Source organism: Heterodontus francisci, chromosome 13, assembly GCF_036365525.1.
Source record: "Heterodontus francisci isolate sHetFra1 chromosome 13, sHetFra1.hap1, whole genome shotgun sequence".
Classification (NCBI taxonomy): Eukaryota; Metazoa; Chordata; class Chondrichthyes; order Heterodontiformes; family Heterodontidae; genus Heterodontus; species Heterodontus francisci.
In genome coordinates this window covers 19,776,250-19,788,431 of record NC_090383.1, presented here as the reverse complement: position 1 = coordinate 19,788,431, position 12,182 = coordinate 19,776,250, and the positions used below count along the sequence as shown (strand labels likewise).

At 45.1% G+C, this 12,182-nt stretch overlaps 1 protein-coding gene across 3 annotated transcripts in view; it reads left to right on the top strand.

Moving 5' to 3' along the window:
* Window positions 1-12,182, top strand: part of mthfd1l (methylenetetrahydrofolate dehydrogenase (NADP+ dependent) 1 like) — a 188,433-nt gene that overhangs the window by 159,800 nt on the left and 16,451 nt on the right. For all 3 annotated transcript variants that reach the window (XM_068044467.1, XM_068044468.1, XM_068044469.1), the window contains one exon: window positions 7,678-7,790. In XM_068044467.1, the coding sequence (XP_067900568.1) occupies window positions 7,678-7,767 (90 nt within the window). In that variant the 3' untranslated portion in view covers window positions 7,768-7,790. The remainder of the gene's footprint in view (window positions 1-7,677; window positions 7,791-12,182) is intronic.

Genomic DNA, 12,182 nt, shown 5'->3' with positions numbered 1-12,182 from the left:
TTTGAAAACGAGGGTGAGAATTTTAAAATGGAGACATTGTCAGGGGACTATGTATAGGTCTGTGAGCACAGGGGTGATGGGTGAATGGGACATGATGCGAGTTAGGATATGGGTAGCAGTGTTTTGGATGAACTCAAGTTTACAAAGGGTGCAAGATGGGAAGCCGACCAAGAGGGCATTAGAATCATTGAGTCTGGAGGTAGCAAAGGCATAGATGAGGGTTTCAGCAGCAGATGAGCTGAGCCGGGGCAGAGAATGGTGATGATACAAAGGTGGAAGTAGGCACTCTTGGTCATGGCGAAGACAAGGTGTCAGAAGCTCGGCTTAAGGTCAAAGAAGATGCCAACGTTTGTAATAGTCTGGTTCGCCCTCAGGCAGTAGCCATGGAGGGGAATGGAGTCAGTTCGAGGGAACAGAGTATGTCATGGGAGCAAAGACACTGCTTTGTCTTCCTAATATTTAATTGGAGACGACTGGACATAATGTACACTCGGTTAAACACAATGCTTATTATCCATGTCCCAGTGTTGTGTAGAGATGGATGTAGGTGAGGTCTGCTTGGTGAGCCTCACAACACACTCTGGCTGTTTTGTCAGAAGACAGCATTATGTTTACAAGCTTGACTTTTTAAATTTTTTTATCAGTTTAAATTGAATTTACTCCCAACTGTGTAGTAATTGCAGTCACACGCAGGAAGGGCAGTTAATTCCTCCTTTAGCTTGGTTTGTTATTAAGGCCTTTCGTACTAAATGTTTTCTGAAAATAAATAGTACAGTGTTACACGCAGTCAACCAGGAAACCCAAGCGTATTTAAAGAGACAGAAAGTAGCGTTACATTCCTGTATGTGATTTCATGATAAGGCAAGCTAGTGGTTTTGACGCTGAACGATGAACACAGGCTATGAGTTCCAGTTCTGCAACAGCAAGTTGGGCAATTGAATTCAATAAATATACTCATTTGTGGCTGACAGCAGTAATATTTACTATGCAGCTGCTGGATTGTTGTAAAAACCCAATTGGTTCACTAGTGTCCTTCAAGGGAGGAAACCTATGAGGTGTCCTCTTACAAGGAGTCATAGTTATACAGCACAGAAACAAGCCCTTCAGCCCATCGTGTCCGTGCCGGCCATCAAGCACCTAACTATTCTAATCCCATTTTCCAGCACTTGGCCCATAGCCTTGTATGCTATGACATTTCAAATGCTCATCTAAATACTTCTTAAATGTTGAGGATTCCTGCCTCCACCACCACTTCATGCAGTGTGTTCTAGATTCCAACCACCCTCTGAGTAAAAAAAAATTTCCTCAAATCCCCACTAAACCTCCTGCCCCTTACCTTAAATCTAAGCCCCCTCGTTATTGACCCCTCCGCTAAGAGATAAGGTTTCTTCCTATCTAACCTATCAATGCCCCTGATAATTTTGTATACCTCAATCATGTCCCCCCTCAGCCTTCTTTGTTCTAAGGAAAACAACCCTAGCCTTTTCGGTCTCTCTTCATAGCTGAAATGCTCCAGTCCAGGCTGGTTCCTGGTGAATCTTCTCTGTACCCTCTCCAGTGCAATCACTCCCTTCCTATAGTGTGGTGCCCAGAACTGTACAAAGTACTCCAGCTGTGGCCTAACTAGTGTTTTATACAGCTCCATCATAACCTCCCTGCTCTTATATTCTATTCCTCGGCTAATAAAGGCAAGTATCCCATGTGCCTTCCTAACCACCTTGTCTACCTGTGCTGCTGCCTTCAGTGATCTATGGACAAGTACACCAACTTCCGTCTGACCCTCTGTACTTCCTAGGGTCCTACTATCCATTGTATATTCCCTTGCCTTGTTAGTCCTCCCAAAATGCATCACCTCACACTTCTCCGGATTAAATTCCATTTGCCACTGCTCCGTCCATCTTACCAGCCCATTTACATTGTCCTGTAATCTAAGGCTTTCCTCCTCACTATTTACGACACCACCAATTTTTGTGTCATCTGTGAACTTACTGATCATATCTCTTATATTCATGTCTAAATCATTTATGTACACTACAAACAGCAAGCGTTCCAGCACCGATCCCTGCGGTACACCACTGGTCACAGGCTTCCACTTGCAAAAACAACCCTCGACCATCACCCTCTGCTTCCTGCCACTAAGCCAATTTTGGATCCAAATTGCTTTGGATCCCATGGGCTCTTCCCTTCTTAACCAATCTCCCATGTGGGACCTTATCAAAAGCCTTACTGAAGTCCATGTAGACTACATCAACCCTCATCTACACATCTGGTCATCGCCTTGAAAAATTCAATCAAGTTAGTTAGACATGATCTCCCCCTGACAAAGCCACGCTGACTATCCCTGATTAATCCCTGCCTCTCCAAGTGGAGATTAATCCGGTCCCTCAGAATTTTTTCCAATAGTTTCCCTACCACTGATGTTAGACTCACCGGCCTGTAATTACCTGATTTATCCCTGCTACCCTTCTTGAATAATGGTACCACATTCGTTGTCCTCCAATCCTCTGGTACCTCTCCTGTGGCCAGAGAGGATTTGAAAATTTGTGTCAGAGCCCCTGCAATCTCCTCCCTTGCCTCACATAACAGCCTGGGATACATCTCATCTGGGCCTGGGGATTTATCCACGTTTAAGCCCACTATAACAGCTAATACTTCCTCCCTTTCCATGCTAATATGTTCCAAGTATATCACAATCCCCCTCCCTGATCTCTACACCTACATCGTCCTTCTCCATAGTGAACACAGATGAAAAGTAATCATTTAAAACCTCACCTATGTCCTGCGGCTTCACACGCAGATTGCCACTTTGGTCCCTAATGGGTCCTATTCTTTCCCTGGTTATCCTCTTGCCCTTAATATACTTATAAAACGCACAGCAAGTAATTCGGAAAGAAAGTGGAATTTTGGCAAGAGCAACAAAATATATAAGTAGGAGAGTCTTGCTACAACTGTACGGGGCGTTGGTGAGGCCACACCTAGAGTAGTGCATCCAGTTTTGGTCTCCTTATTTAAGGAGGGATATAATTGCATTGGAGGCAGTTCAGAGAAGGTTCACTCGGTTGATTCCTGGGATGAAAGGGTTGTTGTATGAGGAAAGGTTGAGCAGATTGGGCCTCTACTCATTGGAGTTTAGAAGAATGAGAGGTGGTCTTATTGAAACATATCTGATTCTGAGGGGGCTTGACTTTCGGTGGATCGGACATGTCCGCAGGATGGAAGACAGTTGCATACCCAAAGACCTTCCGTATGGTGAGGTAGCCGGGGCCAGACGACCAGTGGGGTGCCCAAAGCTCCGCTTCAAGGATGCTAGCAAGCATGACATGAGGGCCCTAAATATTGTCTATTTCACTTGGAAGTCACTAGCTGGCGAAAGAGGGAAATGGGGACACATCCTGTGGACTGGTGTGTACTACCACAATGACAGTTGTTACAGCAGCTTGGTAACCGGCACCAAGGTCAAAAAAAAAAACTCTGTCACTTGGCAGCTTCATGTGCTGCACTCGCGAGGTTTGGCCTTCATAGCCATCAGCAAAGGTGCACCAAGAGAAGACACCCCACCGAAATGGATAGTTTGCTGCATGTCCATCATCTTTCAGAGATGGAAAGATGCCAGCCATGACAGTAGATGCCGAGAGGACGTTTGCCCTCGTGGGGGAATCTAGAACTGGGTGCACAGTTTCGGAATAAGACGTCTCCCATTTAAGATGGAAATGAGGAATTTCTTCTCTCTGAGGGTGTTAATCCTTGGAATTCTCTACCCCCGGGAGCAGTGGAGGCTGGGTCATTGAATATAATGAAGGCTGATTTAGACAGATTTTTGATCAACGAGGGAGTTGAGGGTTATGGGGGCAGGCCAGAAAAGTGGAGTTGAGGCCACAATCAAGATCAGCCATGAGCTTATTAAATGGTGGAGCAGGCTTGAGGGGCCGAATGGCTGACTCCTGCTCCTGTTTCTTATGTAACCTGCAATCCTTACCTGGTTTGGCCTACTTGTGACTAGTCCCATACTACATGGTTAACTTTTAATGAGCTCAAGGCAATTTGGGTTGGGCAATGACTGTGCGCGCAATGCAGATGATGTGGGCAACCCCCCCCCCCAGCCCCGTACCTGCACTGTATTACAAAGGACCTGCAACCAGGCTGGTTGCAAGTCATTAAGGTCCATAATATGCATGATTCGAGCTCCAGAAACTCTGTGCCCTTTTACGGTGTCAGTAAACGTGACCATGAAGTTGTCAGATTGACAAAATAAAAGGCCCAACTGATTCATTGAATTTCTTCAGGGAAGGAAATCAGCTGTCCATTTTTTGTTTATTTATGGGTGCGGGCATCGCTGGAAAAGCCAGCATTTATTGCCCATCCCTAACAGCCTGTCTGAAGGTGGTTAGGAGCTGCTGCCTTGATTAGTGAACGGCTTGCTAGACCATTTTAGGGGTGGTTAAAGGTCAACCACGTTGCTGTGGGTCTGGTGTCACATGTAGGCCAGACCAGGTAAGGATGGCAGATTTCCTTCCCTAAAGGACATCAGTGAACCAGATGGGTTTTTATAACAATCAGTAGTTACACGGTCACCATTACTGATAACTTTTTATTCCAGATTTAACTGAATTTAAATTTGGGCCTTGAACTCGTGTCTCTGATTATTAGTCTAGGCCTCTAGCTTTCTAGTCCATTCACATAACTGCTATGATACTGTTCCCATAACCTTATCTGGTCTAGCCTATATGTGACTCCAATCCCACACTAGTGTGGGTAACGCTTAACTTCCCTTTTAAGTAGTCTTGCCAGCCACTTGCTTGTATCACCACATTCTCAGAGCAACTAGGGATGGGCAATATATGGTGGCTTTGTCAGTGACGCCCACCTCCCAAGAATGAATGAATTTAATACAGTCAGAGGCTATGATATGCCATTTTAGTAATATGGTGGGGGCGTAGCATGCATTAGTTTAACTACTTTTATTTTAGAATTTCTTCAAGCTAGCTGATTCTTGTGCCTTTTACCTAGTGGGGCTCATAACTGTCAAGCAATTTATTGGATGTCATGAGTCATTGCCCATTCTGGTACCACCAATCCAATTACAAGTCTGATTTACGGTGTTTTTTTTATATTTGACTATTTAAAATTCAGGTGGGGTAGCTGTGCAGCAAGTGTGTCAGGGCTGCAGTGTGAAATGCAGACTAGACTGGACAGATTGCACATTCACGTTGCCACCCTTCATTCCTGCTGTGCTTCCCAGGCAGTGGACCCTCCATGGACTGAGTCCGATGAATTTATTACAGTCTCCGCTGACAATCCAGAAGCAGCTGAATTCAGTTCTGGAAACCACTGCACCCTATTGTTAGTGTAAGAAAGGAAGCACAGTGAAATGCAGAGAATTTACAGGCCATTTGGCCCAACTGATTTACTCTGGTGTTTATGCTCCAAACAAACCTCCACCCACCTTCACCTCTCCCTGTGTGCATATCCTTCCATTCTTTTCTCCCTCATGTGTTTATCTAGCTTCCCCTTAGATGCATTTATACTATTCATCTCAACTACTTGTGGTAGGAAGTTCCGTATTCTAACTGTTCCCTGGATTCCACATTGGATTTATTCATGACAATCTTATATTTATGGCTCCTAGTTTTGGACTCCGAGAACGTAGAGTCATTATGGCAAAGAAGGAGGCCATCTGGCCCATTGAGACCATGCCAGCTCTCAGTAGAGCAATCCAGTCAGTCCCATTCCCCCGCTCTATTCCCCATAATCTAATGCAGTACCACGGGAGTACTGCACTGTCCGATGTGCCAATTCGCAGATGAGGCGTTAAAACAAGGCTCCGCCTACCCTCTTAGTTGGATGTAAAAGATTCCACAGTACTATTTGAAGCAGAGCAGGGGAGTTCTCCCCTGAGTCCTTGCCAATGTTGTTCCTCAACCAACATCATTAAAAACTGATCATTTGGTGATTATCTCATTGCTGCTTATGGGACCTTGCTGTGCGCACTTTGGCTGGTTACAACAGTGACTACACTTCACAAAGTACTTCATTGGCTGGAACGTGCTTAGGAGCATCTTGATGTCACAAAAGGCTTTATAAATGCAAGTTTTTTCTTTGTCAGTCAGTGCTATCTGTTCATATTTTAAATTATACTAGTTTACCAACATAACACTCCAGGTTTTTGTAATTCCCACAGTTTATATTCATTTAACTTCAGAAATGTTTAAACTGCAATCTTGTAAAGACTTTTTTTGCGATTACCTGTCTCAGCGATTATTCATGAGTATTTGGAAACCTCCGCCATTAATAATTATAATATCCACGTCTGTCGTGCGCACTGGGTTATTTTATCCATGCTGTGACTGAGTCGATTAATTTTCATCATCTCAAAGTATGTGATTTGCTCCCAGTTGGTATTTCAGACCTCATTCGCCAGTCGTGGTTTTGTAAAGCCTCCCCTCCCCCAGCCAGTCCACAAGACAAAATTCTCTGTGATTCAACTTGCAGGACAATTCTTCATCCACTGCATTATGTACTGCTAAAAATAGCACAGCGTGATGAAGGCACCAAAAAAAATTCACCAAGAATTTTCCCATAAACTTGATCTTATGGGTTAAATTATGAGGACAGGTTGCAGAGGCTTTTATTCCCTTGAGGATAGAAGATTAGTTCAGGTGCTAAGAATGATTAAAGGATTTGATAGGGTAGATGGAAAAAAAAAATTCTGGTGTGGGGGAGGGGAGTCCAGGATAGCTACCCTCAAAATGAGAATTAGGTCGTTAGGAGGTGCTGTCAAGAAGCACATATTCACACAAAGGATAGTGGAAATCCAGATCTATCTTCCATAAAAAGCTGTGGCTGTCGGGGGGGTCAACTGAAAATTTCAAGTCTGAGATCAATACATTCTTGCTAGGTAAAGGTATCAAAGGATATGGAATAAAAGTAGGTCAATAGAGTTGAGGTACCAATCAGCCAGCATGTAATGGAATGGCAGAACAGACTGCAGGGGCTGAATGGCCTGCTCCTGTTCCTGTTTGCCTAAGGCTGCCTCGGATCACCAGCAACCTTCCGAAATATAAATGGATAGAGTTTTGCCTGCGTTCACGCGTACAAGGCGATTTAAAGGTCTTATTTTGGTGGAGAGGGTGTTCATGAGAATCCTTTTTGAATGACAAATTGTTGAACTATTTGTGGATGGAATGGATTTGAAGATCAGGTGTTCATTCGTCAGGATTGAGAGGAAAGGTTTGAGGGTTTCTCAAGGACGTAGCACTAGGTAGGAAGTGGGCAGTGTAAGGTGGTGCAGTGTTTCTTGAGATGTACTTGGGTAGAATTTCCACAATGGTTCTCCCAATCTCCTACTGTAATCCTGGGGGTCTCCTCCCCCCGAGAAGTGGTCTATGTTGTTTCTCTAGCGATTCTCCCAGTTACTTTAGCAGAAGCACCTTGTGGGGGAGTAGATTATTGCTGCCATTGTGTCTTCACTCCACGACAACTGTCTCCTTGCACTCAGTGTCATTGAATGTGTCTTAACGCCTGGGTGAAGTCTGAGCGCATAGCGTGCAATTGGAGCAGATAGCACCTGTCTATGAGCTCGCATGGGAAAGAAGGGACAAATGGCCTTTGTGCTGTGAATTCTATGACATGTATTTTTTATCTCTCTACTTCAGTTATGTTCTGTTTGATTCCTTACAGATGAGCACCATGCCGGGACTACCCACTCGGGCCTGTTTCTATGACATTGACCTCGATTCAGATACGGAGCAGGTTAGAGGATTGTTCTAAAGACGATGGCTCTCAAACTTCAGGTATTGCTTTATTAAGGCACGCGTGTCCTGCCAAAAAAAAAAACCCTGCTTCATATTAAAAGTGCTGGTATTAAAGACCTTTTATGAATTATGAGTAGATTTGGCTTGTATTCCCCTCAGTTTAGAAGATTGAGGGGTGATCTGTTCGAGGTGTTCAAAGTTATAAAAGGATCTGTGGGGAAAAAACTATTTGCTCTGAGCCAGGCCAATCAGAATGGAAATCATAAGCACATTTTCACACAAAGGGGAGCGGAAATGTGCAACACTCTCCCTCAAAAAGCTGTGGATGTTGGGGAACAATTGGAGCTTTCAAGACAGCTAGATTTTTGTGAGGGAGGGGTATTGAGGAATCTGGAATTCAGGTACAGATCAGCCATGATCAAATTGAATGGTGGAACAGGCTAGAGAGGCTGAATGACCTTCTCAGTCCTTTAGTCCCAGACGTGAGAAGCTTCCCATTGCCTCGTCCAATGAGTAATGGGCATGAGCCTACTTCAGAAACAGAACAAGCTGGCAATACTCAGCAGGTCTGGCAGCATGATCTGTGATAGGGTGGAAGACCAGAGAGATTAAATAACAAAAGAAATGGTGGTGCAGGGCCAATGGGAGAGGTAATGGGAGAAGTAAAGAAACAAAAGATGTGTCTAGAGGAGGTGTGAATGGCAGAATGATGTACAGCTGCCATCCGAAAACAAAAACGAGAGTAAAATGAGGGTAAAACCGATACCTGCAAAGAAAAAGGAAACAAAATGGGGGCAGAGATTACAGTCTGAAATTGTTGAACTCAATGTTGAGACCAGAAGGCTGTAAAGTGCCTAATTTAAAGATGAGATGCTGGTTCTCGAGCTTACTTTGAGCTTCATTGGAACGCTGCAGGAGGCCGAGGTCAGTGTGAGAGCAAGGTGGAGAATTAAAATGACAGGTGACTGGAAGCTCTGAACTGAACAGAGGTGTTCCACAAAGTAGTCCCCCAAATCTGCACTCCGTCTACCCAGTGTAGAGCAGACCCCATTGTGAGCAGTGAACATAGTTTACTAAATTGAAAGAAGTACACTTAAATCGCAGTTTCACCTGGAAGGAGTGTTTGGGGCCTTGGACAATGAGGAGAGAGAAGGTAAAAGAATAAGTGTTAGAAGGTGCCAAGGGAAGGGGAGGGGCTGTTGGGGGTGACTGAGGAATACACTTAATTCACAGTTTCATCTGCACTGTACTGTAAGGACACTGACCCTTGTACAGGGTATCGCGGAGGGAGCGATCCCTTTGGAATGCTGGGAGTGGAGGGGGGGTAAGATACGTTTGATGGTGGCATCACAATAGTGGCGGAGGATGATACGTTGAATACGGAGGCAGTTGGAGTGGAAGCTGAGGAGAAGGGGAACCCTATTTTGGGAGGGGGGCAGGGATAAGAGCAGAAGTGTGTGACATGGGATGGACACGTTTGAGGGTCCTGTCAACCACGGTGGGGGTGGGGAATCCTTGGCTGAGTTAAAAGGAAGACCTATCAAAAGCACTGGTATGGAAGGTTGGATCATCAGAACAAATGCGACGGTGACGCAGAAACTGGGAGAATAGAAATGAGTCCTTGCAATAGGAAGGGTGTGAGGAAGTGTAGTCGAGGCAGCTGTGAGAGTCAGTGGTCTCATAGTGAATATTCATTGTTTTCCTATCCCCAAAAATGGAGACTGAGAAGTCAAGAAATGAAAGAAAAAAGTTGGAGATGGGCAATGTGAAGGTGAGAGAAGGATGGAAATTGGAAGCAAAGTTGATTAACTTTTCCCACTCAGGGCGAGTGCAGGTACTGGCACCGATACAGTAATCAATGCAACGGAAAATGGAGGGGGCCTGAGTGTTCCACATATCCCACAAAAAGGCAGGCATAGCTAGGACTCGTACAAGTTCAGCCAGGCGGAGGAGAGTGGTGATGGAGGGGGACTGGTTCAAGGAAGAAGCAGAGAGCTTGCAGACCGTCCTGGTGAGGATGAAGGTGTAGAAATATTGGACGTCCATGATGAAGAGGAGACGGTTAGGGCAGGAAATTGAAAACTATTAAAGTGATGGAGGGCATCAGAAGAGTCACGGATGTAGGTAAGAAGAGACTGGTTAAGGGGAGAAAAAAATAAAAGTCGAGATAGGAAAAAATCAGTTCAATGGGGCAGGAAGAGGCTGAAACGATGGGTCTACCAGGCCAGTCGAGTTTGTGGATTTTGGGAAGGAGGGAGCAGGGGGCTGTTCGGGATTGGGGCACTATGAGGTCAGTGGCAGTGGAGGGAAGATCTCCAGAGGGGTGAGTACAATGGCACGTTTTTAATTTTTATTCTAATTTATTGTAAAGTATGACCAGATCAATTAATTAGCACAAAACTGAGGCATTTTGATAATTTATCATTTAATTACAATCAGTGTTCAATTAATCAAATCTAGGGAGAAAGTTAAAATTAAATAGCAAGGGGTGGTAACATTAAAAAGGGTTATGAAGTTTCCAGTAAATTCAAATGAAATATATAGATAATAGTTAAGTAAAACATTTACGTTAACTCCCTATAAAATAAAGTGACATCAGCACAAGGGAAGTAGCTGATTGAGTTGCTGGTGTGTATTTACGTCTTAGTTATTTAATAGTTTTTTTAAATTCATTCATGGGATGTGGGCATTGCTGGCTAGGCCAGCATTTACTGCCCATCCATAATTGCCCTTGAGAAGGTGGCGGTGAGCCGCTTTGAACCGCTGCAGTCCCTGTGGTGTAGGTACACCCATAGTGGTGTTAGGAAGGGAGTTCCAGGATTTTGACCCAGCGACAGTGAAGGAACGGCGATATAGTTTCAAGTCAGGATGGTGTGCGACTTGGAGGGTCACTTGCAGGTGGTGTTCCTATGCATCGGCTGCCCTTGTCCTTCTAGGTGGTAGAGGTCGCGGGTTTGGAAGGTGCTTTTTAAGGAGCCTTGGTGAGTTGCTGCAGTGCATCTTGTAGATGGTACACACTGCCGCCACTTTGTGATGTGTTGTGTTGAGTGAATGTTTGTGAATGCGGTGCCAATCAAGTGGGCTGCTTTGTCCTGGATGGTGTCGAGCTTCTTGAGTGTTGCTGGAGCTGTACCTATCCAGGCAAGTGGAGAGTATTCCATTACACTCCTGACTTGTGCCTTGTCCCTTGGTGGACAGGCTTTGGGGAGTCAGGAGGTGAGTTACTCGCCGCAGGATTCCTAGCCTCTGACCTGCTCTTGTAGCCACTGTATTTATATGGCTACTCCAGTTCAGTTTCTGGTCAATGGTAGCCCCTAGGATGTTGATAGTGGGGGATTCAGCGATTGTAATGCCATTGAATGTCAAAGGAAGATGGTTAGATTCTCTCTTGTTTGAGATGGTCATTGCCTGGTACTTTTGTGGCGCGAATGTTACTTACCATTTAACAGCCGAAGCCTGGATATTGTCCAGGCCTTGCTGCATTTCGACACAGACTGCTTCAGTATCTGAGGACTCGCAAATGGTACTGAACATTGTGCAATCATCAGCGAATATCCCCACTTCTGACCTTCTAATTGGAAGCTGGTGATTGATGAAGCAGCTGAAGATGGTTGGGCCTCGGACACTACCTGAGGAACTCCTGCAGTGATGTCCTGGAGCTGAGGAGATTGACTTCCAACAACCACACCATCTTCCTTTACGCTAGTTATGAATCCAGCCAGCAGAGAGTTTTCCCCCTGATTCCCATTGACTCCAGTTTTGCTAGGGCACCTTGATGTCGAGGACAGTGACTCTCACCTCACCTCTTGAGTTCAGCTCTTCTGCCCATGTCTGAACCGAGGCTGCAATGAGGTCAGGAGTTGAGTGGCCCTGGCGGAACCCAAACTGAGTGTCACCGTGCAGGTTATTGCTAAGCAAGTGCCGCTTGATAACACTGTTGACAACACCTTCCATCACTTTACTGATGATTGAGAGTAGAGTGATGGGGTGGTCATTGGCTGGATTAGACTTGTCTTTCTTTTTGTGTACAGGACATACCTGGGCAATTTTCTACATTGCTGGATAGATGCCATTGTTGTAGCTGTACTGCAACAGCTTGGCTAGTAAATAGGGGCATGGCAGGGCATCTCAGTCCCGTAGAGTGCATATCCTGTGCCATGTGAGAACTCCAGGATGCTGCTTATGTCCTGGACTGCCACATGTGCAGAAAGTGTCATCAGCTGGAGCAGCTGAGGTTTCGGAGCTTAAGCAGCAGCTGGCATCACTGCAGTGCATCCACAAAGTTGAGAGTTTTGTGGATCACACATTTCTGGATGTGGTCACCCCACAGCTTAAGAGTATGCAGGCAGAGAGGAAATGGGTGATCACCAGGAGGACCTGGTGTGCAACTCCCTCTCCAAACAGTATTCAGAATTCTGAAATAAAAGCAAA